The sequence below is a fragment of the Triticum aestivum genome, chromosome 1D (genome assembly GCF_018294505.1).
Source record: "Triticum aestivum cultivar Chinese Spring chromosome 1D, IWGSC CS RefSeq v2.1, whole genome shotgun sequence".
Taxonomy (NCBI): Eukaryota; Viridiplantae; Streptophyta; class Magnoliopsida; order Poales; family Poaceae; genus Triticum; species Triticum aestivum.
In genome coordinates, this window is record NC_057796.1 from 368,423,961 (window position 1) to 368,436,524 (window position 12,564).

Below are 12,564 nucleotides of genomic sequence, written 5' to 3' on the forward strand. Positions count from 1 at the left end.
GGTGGAGAGGACCGCCGCCGCCAGCCGTGGCTGGCCTCGGGCGCCACCATGCCATGCGAGAGCTGTGGTCTCAGGCACAGCCGCCACGCGTACGCGGCCGTGGCGCGGGTAGCCATGGGCTCCCGCCACTGCTCTGCCGGAGGTCTCCGTGGAGGAGCAGCCAAGGCGCATGGACGGGGGCACCGCTAGCGATGTGATGAAAAGCAGCAGCAATTGCCGCTCGATCCAGTGCAAGAGTAAGTGAACGCATGGTACCTTTTTCCCTTTTTGCATCTCTCAATCGATGGGCTTCTCCTTGTCTGTTTTCACTTGCTCTTCCTGATTTACTCTTATATTTCCTGTGAAGAATCACTCCGGAAGATGAAATAGAGATCTTTGATTGATGGCAAGAGCACGCGGGCAGGCTGCAGACGCCCTTCGTCGCCTTTGCGCCGGATGACCAGGCCCCCGCGAGTTCTTGTCGTCGCTGTGCATCCTCGCCGGCCTCATTTTTCTCGGTAGAGACAACGTGGCTGATAACGTGTGAAGAATCGATTGTAAAGGAACAAGAGAATCGAACAAATGATTGAATCGGTTGCCTTTATTGATGATTGACATGCTATTTATACAATGGGAACGGACTGGGATCAGGTGACATTGCTTCACGCAGTCACGCCGTAACATGCGGCTGTGCATCTACCATTGAAGCAAAATCTAACGTCTCACAATGACCCGACTGAAAAAACGATTTGGACTTGGCTTTTTCAGTCATTTGACAAGCAAAACAGCGATCCGTTTGCCAAATACTATAGTAGAAACTACATTCGTACACGTTGTACCAATCTACTACCTCATTTACCACGTGATATATTTGGTTAGCAATTCAAACTAATCAAAAAATATCTACTCCCTCAGTTTCTAAATATAAGTCCTTTTAGAGATTTCAATATGAACTATATGCGGATGTATGTAGACGTACTTTAGAGTGTAGATTCACTTATTCTGCTTCGTATCTAGTCCATTTTAGAATCTCTAAAAAGACTATCATTTGAAAAATAAAATATTTATACATTGGAATTGAGAACTTGGACCGATCAAACTTGCATCAGCTAATTCATCAACGCATCCACCCATTAGAAACTGAAAAAATAAATCATACTTAGACAAAGAGTTGCTTTTGGACGTCAAACCCTCGGAAACGTTAGGGCGGACGGCCCGGTCAAAAAAAAAACCCGACCCATCCGGACACCTCAAACCGGTCTCAGACGCTCTGGCTGACCGGCACATCTCATATTCAGCCCATATCTGGGGCGGCCCGAGAGTGCCTGGGCGCATCATATGTCGCATCCAATCCACGTCCTCCTCCGCCATGGCCGCATCGGTGTTCTCCTCCGCTACGTCCACCATGGTCGCGTCGGCCTCCTCCTCCTCCTGCTGCTCCACCACCACCTCTGCATCGGCCTCTTCCTCCTCCTTGTCCTGCTCTGGCGATTCCTGGGAGCAGTCTGGCTACGATCCTGGCTCCAAGCAGAGCCCTAATCTCCTCAAGTAGCTCGAGGCGCCGCTCCGGCGTCCGCATCGCCTACGTGGTCACCCACTGCCCGGCCATGGCTATCGTGACCGGCGAGCGAAGAGGGAGGTGCGGGGCCGGCTGGCGGCGCGGAGAGGGAGGCGGAAAGGGAGATAAGTGGAGTATCAAGGGCTGGGGGTCGCCAATCGGCTTAAAAAGCGAGACTTAGCCCAAGGGCGACGAGCCGGAGCGGCGCACGCGGTGTTCACGCCCCTTGGAGAAGATGCCCGTCGGACTGTTGGGTTTTCGAACGATTTCGCGTGGGACCGCAACGTCTGTCCGATGTGGCGAACACGTCCAGGCGCGCCCATATCCACCCCAGATATGGGCTAAATATGATGGGTGCCAGTCGGCCCGGACGTTTGAGCCTATTTTGAGACGTCCGGATGGGTGAGGTTTTTTGACCGGCCAGTGACCGGGCTGTCCGGCCAGGCGTTTGAGGCGGGTTTGAGACGCTCGGCTATAGATGCTCTAAGCATGAAATGTTTTCAGTTCTCTAATGGGTGGATGATGGCCGGACGCATTGATGTATTGGTTGATGCATGCTTGATCGGTGTCGGTTCTTGATTTCAATGTATACATATTTATTTTTTGAAATGAATGTATACAGATAGACAAACCGATCGCTGTTTTGCTATTGTCGAATGACTGAAAAAACCAAGTCCGAATAGTTTTTCGAGTTGGGTCATTGTGAGACGTTAGATTTTGTTTCAATGGTAGATGCACAGTCGCATGTTACGGCGTGACTGCGTGAAGCAATGTCACCTGATCCCAGTCCAATGGGAACCGTCTTCGCCTCACAGGGACGCGATGGTTCAGGAGGCATCGTTCCAGGCTGCAACCGACATGCCGGTTGCTAGTATCGTGGAACCGCACGGGAGCGGGGATTCCCCTAATAACCGTAAGGGTTATTATCTTCTTAACACTAAAGATCATTTATCCCGGAGAGGAAGAATGGGAGCAAAATGTAAGTTCTATCCTGTTTGTGCTTTTGTAGCAAAATGTAAGTTCTATCCTATTTGTTTCGTTTCTGCACTGTGTGCAGAATCTAGTCTACATCTACACTACTATTAAAAAAGCAAACATTACTTATCCTAAACCCACGCGGATTAATGTACACAGGACAATCAGTACCCTAGGATCTATTCCACTTAACGGCATCTAAGGGTCAGTTTCGCCTCCATGGTCTGCCAACCAATTGGATGGCCCAGATTCGATGTTCTGCCACCGTACGTCCTGCCCCGCGCACGTCCGTCTTCAACCCAACCGCCCCTCGCATCCCTTCATTCTCGCAGGCGCATGCGGGAGTTGTTGCCGCCGCCGAGCACTTGGGCTCCGCCGTCCTACCGCCAGACGTGGACGCACGCGGCCGTCGCCGTCGCCGCCGCCGGGCACGTGGCCTCCGTCGCCCCGCCATCTGGCGTGGAAGCACGCAGCCATGGTTGTCGCCGCCGCCGTCCGATGTGGACTCTGGCCGTCGCCGCCACCGGGCACGTGGCCTCCGCCGCCCAACCTGGACACACGTGGTCGTGGCCGTTGCCGCCACGGCGGGCCTGGCCTCCGCCGGCCTGCTGCCCGGCGTGGACGCACGCGGCCGTGGCCTCCGTCGCCCAGCCGCCGGGGACGTGTACGCACGCGGGCGTGGCCGCTGTCAGGGACATTGGCGCACACGGTAGAGAAAAGCTCCACCGCAACCTCTGTCGTAAGAATAAGATTATTTCTCCTATCTCTAATCTACTTGCAATCTGACATCCATTGCCAATTTGGCTTTCTGGAAATTCGGTGGCACATGAATTCTAATTCTAATTTGAACATGGAGCACTATTTTTTTTTCTTGTGATAACCACCAAGCACGAACATGCAGTGCATGTATAGCTCTTGCCGAGTGAAATTTTTATATCATATTCCGTTGTCAATTTACCCTTTGTTTGAGGACAATAGGCTGTTCTCACATTAGCATACATCTAAACTTCTAGATTCATTTTTAATACATGGTCGTTTGAAGCACCCATTTTTGTACTGTTTTGTGTGTGTATGTATGGTTTTTTTTTCCTTCTTCTGAAAGAATCATATATGCTTCGAGTTGGACTGATGGGCAATGCTAGAAATCACTTGGAAGTTACAGGTGTGTTGGTGCAGATTGCTTAAAAAAACTTTCATGTATCACTTTATTGTAACTCTGACATTTAATTTGTGTTCAATTATCTGTAGTACAACCTAACTATTTGATCTTCGGGATGCTAATTTGTGCACACACAGAATAAAAACCGGTAGCGATGACAATGTTTCCTGTCAAGATCAATACCTGCTACATATGCATTGTTTCCTGTGATGATCAATTCCTGCTACACCTACACTAGATCCTGTGATGCATTGCGAGGCCTGGAACGACTTTAATTTTGAATATATTTTTAGTTTCGGAGCTGTTTAGTCCAGCAATGAAACACAGGTCATTATCCAGTCTACTCGCACGATTGGCACACACAGCCACCGCCGACCATCGTTATCCGGCCATAATCCCGACGTCCTCCTCGCATCACCCTGCTGTGTGCCCCTGGCCGATTGCCTTGATACGCCATCCAAGCGCGCGTGGCCACAAAAGCTCTTCATCATGGTAAGGCGCAGGTACACGACGACAAGCTGCAGAACAACGAGCAGCTCGACAGTGGAGTACCGACGCGATACTTGTCATGGGGAATCGGGAAGGTACAGTGTTGGGTACATAATTTTGCTTGGTCGTCACTTTTCTTTCAAAGTATGTTCGCTGCAGAATGATTCTCGATAGCTCTTCCTCTCATGTATGTTTTCTTTTCAGCATAATCATAGCCCACTGTGTTGTATATTCTTTTCTCCAATGAGGGTCAGCTGCATGACCAATTGATTTCTCCCTTCTATCTGATTGCCAATCTGGTGAAGACTTTCCGATAATTTGTATGTCTTTTTGGACTGGTCATTACTTTCTGAAATCTTTATAGGATATTTGATGCCATTTTTACTATACAACAGACTAAATAGGCTACGCCCTTACATTCTCCGTGGAGAAGTTGTCCACCCAGTTGATTGCCATTTATTTGTGACATTTTTTGTACAGTTATGATTTATGTGGTGTGTTTGGTATCGTAAAAAGATGATTGATGGATTTGTACTTCTCCTTTTGTTTATAGAGAATGGGCCATCCTAGCGTATGAATTCATAATTCTATACCCGCATGAATTTGACATGGTTTGATTGAGGCGTGCGTTGCACGTGCACGCTTACTAGTGTTGTTAAATAGGACGGGTTTGACATTTAAAATAAAATAAAATAGGACGGGTTTAATTTACTGCTGCCAGTGAGAACAATGAATATTGTGCCTCTGATCATTAGCGTTTTGATGAATAACATCCCAACCGTTTTGGCAGTACCGCTAAAGGTTGTGCGTTTTGGCTTGGAAACTAACCTGAATAGCCATGGACTTTTTTTCTTTGCTATTGTCCTGATCCCTGCTTCTGTGCACTTGAGGCTGCACCTATGTATTTGATGTGGAACCTAAAACTAAACTGCAGTACTGTTGTTCTCCGAGTTTCTTATATAAGAACACTGTCCAAAATTAGGGAACTACTACTATGATCTGGGCGGTGCTTTGAACAAAGAAATTTTACACCAGTGTTCAAAAAAGATAGCAAGGTTAAAACGACATAGAGCGAAGGTGCTAAGAGTCGATGGACTAAACAAAGCGAGCCCCGATTCTAGACATCATTCAAGTGTTTGCTGTGTCACTGTCATCCACCCATGATTCGAGTTTAAGCAGCTGGATGGTCAATCTTAACTACTTGCACTACTAGCAGTAGACAGTTGCCAAAGGGGAATAACTGAAAACTCTTGCCCGATCTCTATCCACTATTACCAGTAGACACTAGACAGTAACAATCGCTTGCCCGCTTTTGCATTCATCGCCTCATCTTTCATCACTAAGCGAACAACTTTTTAAACCTGGCACATCACAACGTTAATGCAAATGATACCAAGATCAAAGTCTACATGCTAATATTTAACTAGAGGGCAGAAAATAGGAAGAAAAGAAACAGCAGAATCTGAAAATGTAGAGCTGAATAGATGTCCTAGAAAGTAGCAAGGGAGCAAGAACCCCTACTGATGAACACCATGACCAACAAGTGAAGGCAGCTAGAGGGGACACGATCTGAAAATGTGCTGCCAAAGAAACAGAGGACAGCCATGAAGAAGTACAATGGCTGAAGAGAAGCAAGCAGAAGAATCATGAACTTTATGTAGCTGGACAGCAATTGTCTGAAACACATCCTGAAACTTGCGCTGGAAGAGAACAGAGTCTGTTGCCCAGCCTTAAATTGTGTTTCTAGTTGAAATTCAAGTACTGAATTTCACAGCCACAGAAATTCTGTTGCCCATGACCTCACGTTCTTGTCTGGCAGCTCTTTGGCTGAGCTTGAAGCATTGATCAGGAGACACATTCAGTGCTTGCTCCTCACTGTTCGAGCATGAACGGAAAGTGAGATATGCAGCGACTTTCAACTGAACTTCCTCAGCATTGCTCAGACACAACAGAGAAATCATCAAAGGAAGTGGAGTCCATTGGTCAGAGGGCACCTCCACTGTTTGGTCTGAATCTGACAAGAGCCTTACAAATTCGTGTCCCATGTTGTCATCCCATGCCTTTATGAAACCTGTCACATGATAGCGGCTTCCTCCTGCGAGCAGTAGCTTCACCTTGATTCTGGCTTCCACTGTATCAGGCACAATCATATAAGATATTTGTATCTTCTGACCTTCCCACTCCCCAGCAATTTCCTTGCGATGAAAACTTGGCTCATCATTATAACTATCCACCTCCCATGACTCAACAATTGCTCCCCTCTCGTTGATCGTCCTCTGGTTGCGTCTTCTCCCTTCTCCTCCGTTTGTAGTCCTGGCAGGACTGAATTCAAGTCCAAGCCCCGTATATGCTCCGATGGGTCGCGCAGGTCCAATCAATGCAATATCTGTCATTGCTCCGATTACTGGTGGATCACTGATTGGTCCAGTGCGTGCTGGATCATTGATCTTCCTTCTATGGATGGCCTGTGGACGATGCCAATCATGGAAATCCATCCAAGCGACTTCAAAATTGGAACTCACTCTCAGAATTTGGACCCTGCGCCGTCCCCATGGAAGGGAGTCCTTGCAGTATCGTGGCTCATCAAACCCACAAACTCCTCCAATAGCTCTCGTTGGCTGTATTGAATCTGGTCACCTCCATAAACAGCTCCTTTCTGGTTGCTATTACTTGCAGCCTTTGTTTCCTGACTGGTATTGCCTTCTTGTGGCATATTTGATGCACCACCACCCTTCTGACTCAGCCGGCTGTTACCCTTTCCTCCTCCATCAGAGACTTTAACATTCTTCTTACTTCTGTTCTTCTCTAGGTTGTCATAGTACGTGACATTTCAGTTGATTATAAGGCTTAAGATTTGCAAACCATCAGCTGGCCTCTGGATGCCCAGATTTTTGAAATGCTTCTGTTTCCTTGTCTCACCAATCTGTCCCTTCTTTTTTGCAACTCTGTCCGAAATCCAGTCCGTGAAGTTTCGATCCCTCCACTTAAGGTACTCAAAACAAATATCCCCCCAGAGACGTATCCAAAGGTGCAATGGGACATTGGTTAGCCAAAGCTTCATTCTGTAAAACTCACACAGTGTGAAAGTGATGCCCGCTAAGTACTTCATGGCTTTCTGTTCAGCCTCACTGCCCTCGACGTGAACATAACTTGACAAGAAACAGACTGCCTCAAAGACAAAATCTTCATCACTCATGATCCTTTGAAATTCAGCTTCGAGTGCATGCTCACCCTTGCATCCGAACATCTTGGGGTACGTGACGTCCCAATTGACGAGAATGCAGTTGAGTTTCAGGGGAAGTTGCCTGGACAGAACCTCCACTTTGTCTTTCCCTGGCAAACACAGATTTTGACTTAGCTCATGAGCATTATGCCGGTTACCAAAACCTCGAACATATAAGTTATCATCTCTCAGAAAAGGCATAATCCAATGATTAGTTCCCGCAGCTTGGATTCTAATATTGATCCATCTCAATGGTTGCCAAGCATTGGTCTGCCTGTTAAGCAGAGGATGTGGACCCAATGCTTCCAGGTCTGCAAGATCTGAATCTTCATCCAAATGGCTGGGGGACAAGAAATTTTCTGCATAAGGATGATTTGCAAAGAGCTGTCTGGCATCTTCCTCTGAATGCTGAAACGGATGCAAGGACCGGCTCACAGTGATCGTCAGATCGGGTTCAGGAAGTGTCGACATCGTTCTGCACAAATTAACATATCACTGTTAACCTTAAGCATCTTGTATGTTCAGACTTCAGAGTACATTGGCAAGAGGCAAGCAAAAACAACACAGGCAAGCAACAGTCAAGCAAACTAGCAGTAGATCGACACTTCAGCTCGGTACCTGAGGCGCGGCGGCCGGCAGCGAGTAGATCAACGGCAAGGCGGAGGAGGAGCTCGCCGGTGGAGCAAGAGCTTCCCCAGCAGCAACGCGGCGGAGGAGGAGGATGCGGAGGACGGCGCGGTCGAGGAGGAGGAAGAGGTGGGCTTGGGGTCCCGTGCTTGTGCTTCACCGGCGGCGGGTGAGCATGGATGCCTCTGGGATTCTGGGGCAAGTGGTCTGGACGGAGACTCGGAGAGGGGACGAGGTGCTGGAGGGGCAGGAGCTTTTCCGGCGGCGGCGGCGGGGCAGGAGAGGCGCCGATTTGGGGGAGCGGCGCGACAGGGAGTGGCTAGGGTTTCGAATGGAGCGGAAGCGAGAGGGAGTAGGGGTTGCGCGAAGGGACTCGGGACTCGACTAGGGAGAGGAATCTGTATTTCCCCCTCTGGTTCGCTCGTTTCCCTCCTCTTTCCCATCCCAAATTTCCCCTCTCCCGCCGCCAGGACGCCTTGCTCAGGAAGCTCCTACTCCGCGCCTTCTGCGCCAACTAAGCGCTCGCAGCAGCGCCTCGCTGGGCCGGCCCACGAACACGTTACACCAGCGGACAAAAGATCCTAAAAATACATGCAGCGCTGAGAATTCAAACTCACGTCTGTGCTTTCTAAACGCGCTCCGCTAACCACTAGAGCTACCTAGTAGCTGTCACTCTACTGGTACCTTGATACTAATTAAGGATAATATGGGCTGCGTGATTCCAAAAAAATGAAAGCTCACATATTTTAAAAAAGATTGAGAATTTTTTTAAAAAGAAATGGTCACGTATTCAAAAAAGTTCACAAATAATGAAAAATGTCACGAAATTTCAAAAAGATCACTAATTTAAGAAAATTTCGTGAGTTTGAAAAAGTTCTCGTGAAACAAAAATAGTTCAAGAAAATTGAATAAAGATCACTAATTGGAGAAAAAAGTTCACAACTTTGAAAACGATCTCATCAATGTTTTAAAAAAGTTCATCGGATTTGAAAAAAGTTCATCAAATTTTGAAAAAAGTTCATGGATTTAGAAAAAAATTCATCGATTTGGGAAAAAAGTACATCAAATTTCAAAAAAAGTTCATCCAATTTACAAAAAGTTCATCAAATTTGAAAAATAGGTTCAGCGATTCTGAAAAAGTTCATCAAATTTTAAAAAAACGCGCACTAAAAAAACAAAGAAAGATGAGGAAAAAGAAAAAGAAAAAGGATAAAAAAAAGAAACCGAGCTGAGGAGCAAAGTACAAAAACAGAAAAACGAGCTACCTAATCACTATCAGGCGGGTGTTCTGGTGGCTATAGGCCCTGTTTGGTTCAGCTTTTATCGACGGATTCCGCTGCCGCACAGCAAAATCTGAACCAAGGGGAAAACCCAACAAAATCCGATTCCAGAAATCCACTGCCAAAATCTGAACCAAAAGCGGAAGCAGCCCAGGACGTGCTTTCCAAAATCTGATTCCGCTGGAGGCCAAAATCTAAAAAAGTTGTATCAGCTGGTTTGCCAAATGGCCTACATCTTTTTCACATCAGATTTTTCACAGCTGTTTTTTTACAGCAGATTTTTCACAACTGCTTTTAGAAATCCACAGGGCCATAGCCTTGTGCTTGCAACAAGCGCGGCGTGATACGTCTCCGTCGTATCTACTTTTCCAAACACTTTTGCCCTTATTTTGGACTCTAACTTGCATGATTTGAATGGAAATTAACCCGGACTGACGCTGTTTTCAGCAGACTTTTCATGGTGTTATTTATGTGCAGAAACAAAAGTTCTCGGAATGACCTGAAACTCCACGGAACATATTTTTGGAAAATATTAAAAATACTGGAAGAAGAATCCACGTCAGGGGGCCCACCACCTGTCCACGAGGGTGGGGGCGCGCCTGCCCCCCTGGGCGCGCCCCCTGCCTCGTGGGCCCCCTGACGCTCCACCGACCTCAACTCCAACTCCATATATTCACTTTCGGGGAGAAGAAATCAAAGAGAAGGAATCATCGCGTTTTATGATACGGAGCCGCCGCCAAGCCCTAAAACCTCTCGGGAGGGCTGATCTGGAGTCCGTTCGGGGCTCCGGAGAGGGGGATTCGTCGTCGTCGTCATCATCAACCATCCTCCATCACCAATTTCATGATGCTCACCGCCGTGCGTGAGTAATTCCATCGTAAGCTTGCTGGACGGTGATGGGTTGGATGAGATCTATCATGTAATCGAGTTAGTTTTGTTAGGGTTTGATCCCTAGTATCCACTATGTTCTGAGATTGATGTTGATATGACTTTGCTATGCTTAATGCTTGTCACTAGGGCCCGAGTGCCATGATTTCAGATCTGAACCTATTATGTTTTCATGAATATATGTGAGTTCTTGATCTTATCTTGCAAGTCTATAGTCACCTACTATGTGTTATGATCCGGCAACCCCAAAGTGACAATAATCGCGACCACTCCCGGTGATGATCATAGTTTGAGGAGTTCATGTATTCACTATGTGTTAATGCTTTAGTCTGGTATTCTATTAAAAGGAGGCCTTAATATCCCTTAGTTTCCATTAGGACCCCGCTGCCACGGGAGGGTAGGACAAAAGATGTCATGGAAGTTCTTTTTCATAAGCACGTGTGACTATATTCGGAATACATGCCTACATTACATTGATGAATTGGAGCTAGTTCTGTGTTACCCTATGTTATGACTGTTACATGATGAACCGCATCCGACATAATTCTCCATCACCGATCCAATGCCTACGAGCTTTTCACATATTGTTCTTCGCTTATTTACTTTTCCGTTGCTACTGTTACAATCACTACAAAACCCAAAAATATTACTTTTGCTACCGTTACTGTTACTTCCATATTACTTTGCTGCAGATACTAAGTTATCCAGGTGTGGTTGAATTGACAACTCAACTGCTAATATTTGAGAATATTCTTTGGCTCCCCTTGTGTCGAATCAATAAATTTGGGTTGAATACTCTACCCTCGAACACTGTTGCGATCCCCTATACTTGTGGGTTATCACGGCGCGTGTTCGAATCCCCGTTGCCCCACACTTTTTGCATTCCAAAAACATGAAAAAGGAACGGAACGGGCCGGCCCATTGAGAAACGCCTTGCAGGCGCCTGTTGGCAAACCGACGCATAAGCGCCAAATAGGATATGCCCGAGTCCTCCTCTTGTTCAACTTCCTTCGAAACCAGCACTTTCCCGGACTGGGCCGCATGTCGGTTTCAATCCAAGTCCAGTAGCGTGGGACACGACTTGCGCGCGAGTAGTGCTATTCGCCGCGGGGGCATCCTCCCCACCGCGCACCCCCCACCAGACTCTCGCATCCCGACAGTGCTCCACGGTTGCTATTACAATTGTGGAGATGACGAACACATCTCGGCGGAGTGCATGAGTGACACCCGGTGTGTCTGTTGCAACGGGTTCGGCCACGTTGCACAGGAATGATGTACTCGGTGACACAGCTTGTCACCGTTTGACTAGCCGTTGCGCCCCCTCCGGCGCTGTAGGCTCAGGTGGCCCCCTCCGGCGCTGTAGGCTCAGGTGGCCCCCTCCGGCGCTGTAGGCTCAGGTGGCCCCGCCCGCTCCCCCACCCTCGGTGCTGCCGCCACCGTCGCCCGGCCCGCCGCCTAATGGGGTGGTACGTCTTGCCAGACCATGGGCGGAGGTGGTCAGGTCTACTGCCGCGGTCCCTGAGGCCTCCTCGGTGGGGAGCGTCTCGGGGCCGGCTTTCTCGGTGTCGGTGGGTGGCCGCGTCTTAGTGATGGCACCAGCTGTGTAGGAATTGGTGAAGCACTGCTTCCTGGAGCCTTCAACGGACATCGCGCTGCTTGAGGACGACCTTTTGGGCGCCATCGTGGTGACCATCACCGGCACGCGCCCATCGATGGACCTGGCTTCGGCAGCGCTGCTCTGCACTTGGAGTTCACGATTGGCCCACACGACATGTCGATTCGTGCGTACCACCCCCGAGGACTATCTCGTGCGAATAAGTAAATTTACCGGAACCGGGATCTACCAGTGAAGCATCCGCCGTCTATGTCAACATCAAGATGCACACCGTCCTTTGACTAATAAACTAAGAAATCTTTTGTGGGGTGAAATACATCTCTATACTAGCCTCACACCACCTGACCAATACGACGTATGCCCCACAACCTTTCCATTTAGTCATGCATGTGTACTCCCAGACCACTCAACCTATAGTACCAACATTTTACTTTCTTGTTAGGTATTAGATGATTGATATCTCTTAAATAAATGTTTTATTTTTAAATCTTTTTATATATTTGAATTCCTAAAGACAAGATCTTTAAAACAAGACCAATATTCAATATATTTTAGCGTAGTTTGAATTTTACCGTTTCATTCGCTTTGGCATTTAAAAAAAATGGATGTATCTCATTTCAAAAAAAAAATCTGTTTCACTTTATTTTAAAAACGGATTTCACAATTAAGAAAAAAAAATCGAGTCATTCAAAAATACAGATTTAACTCATTTTAGAAAACTAATTTTACTCATTTTAAAATACTGATTTCACTCGTATCAAAACACGTATT

At 47.4% G+C, this 12,564-nt stretch overlaps 1 protein-coding gene and 1 long non-coding RNA gene across 2 annotated transcripts; one reads left to right on the forward strand and one right to left on the reverse strand.

Moving 5' to 3' along the window:
* Positions 1-583, forward strand: LOC123170223 (uncharacterized). The gene is made up of 2 exons (XR_006485103.1): positions 1-236; positions 347-583. It is a non-coding gene; the product is annotated as an uncharacterized lncRNA (long non-coding RNA).
* Positions 584-5,451: 4,868 nt separating this feature from the next.
* On the reverse strand, positions 5,452-8,428 carry LOC123182143 (uncharacterized). Its single transcript, XM_044594613.1, has 2 exons — positions 8,002-8,428; positions 5,452-7,858 (listed from the first exon to the last, which is right to left on the reverse strand). Exon 2 carries the CDS (start codon positions 7,852-7,854, stop codon positions 6,991-6,993), a length of 864 nt encoding a protein of 287 aa, XP_044450548.1. The 5' UTR covers positions 7,855-7,858; positions 8,002-8,428; the 3' UTR covers positions 5,452-6,990.
* Positions 8,429-12,564: the final 4,136 nt, after the last annotated feature.

Excerpts from the sequence above, each read along its gene's own strand:
- LOC123182143 (XM_044594613.1), bottom strand. The coding sequence starts at position 7,854 with ATGTCGACACTTCCTGAACCCGATCTGACGATCACTGTGAGCCGGTCC.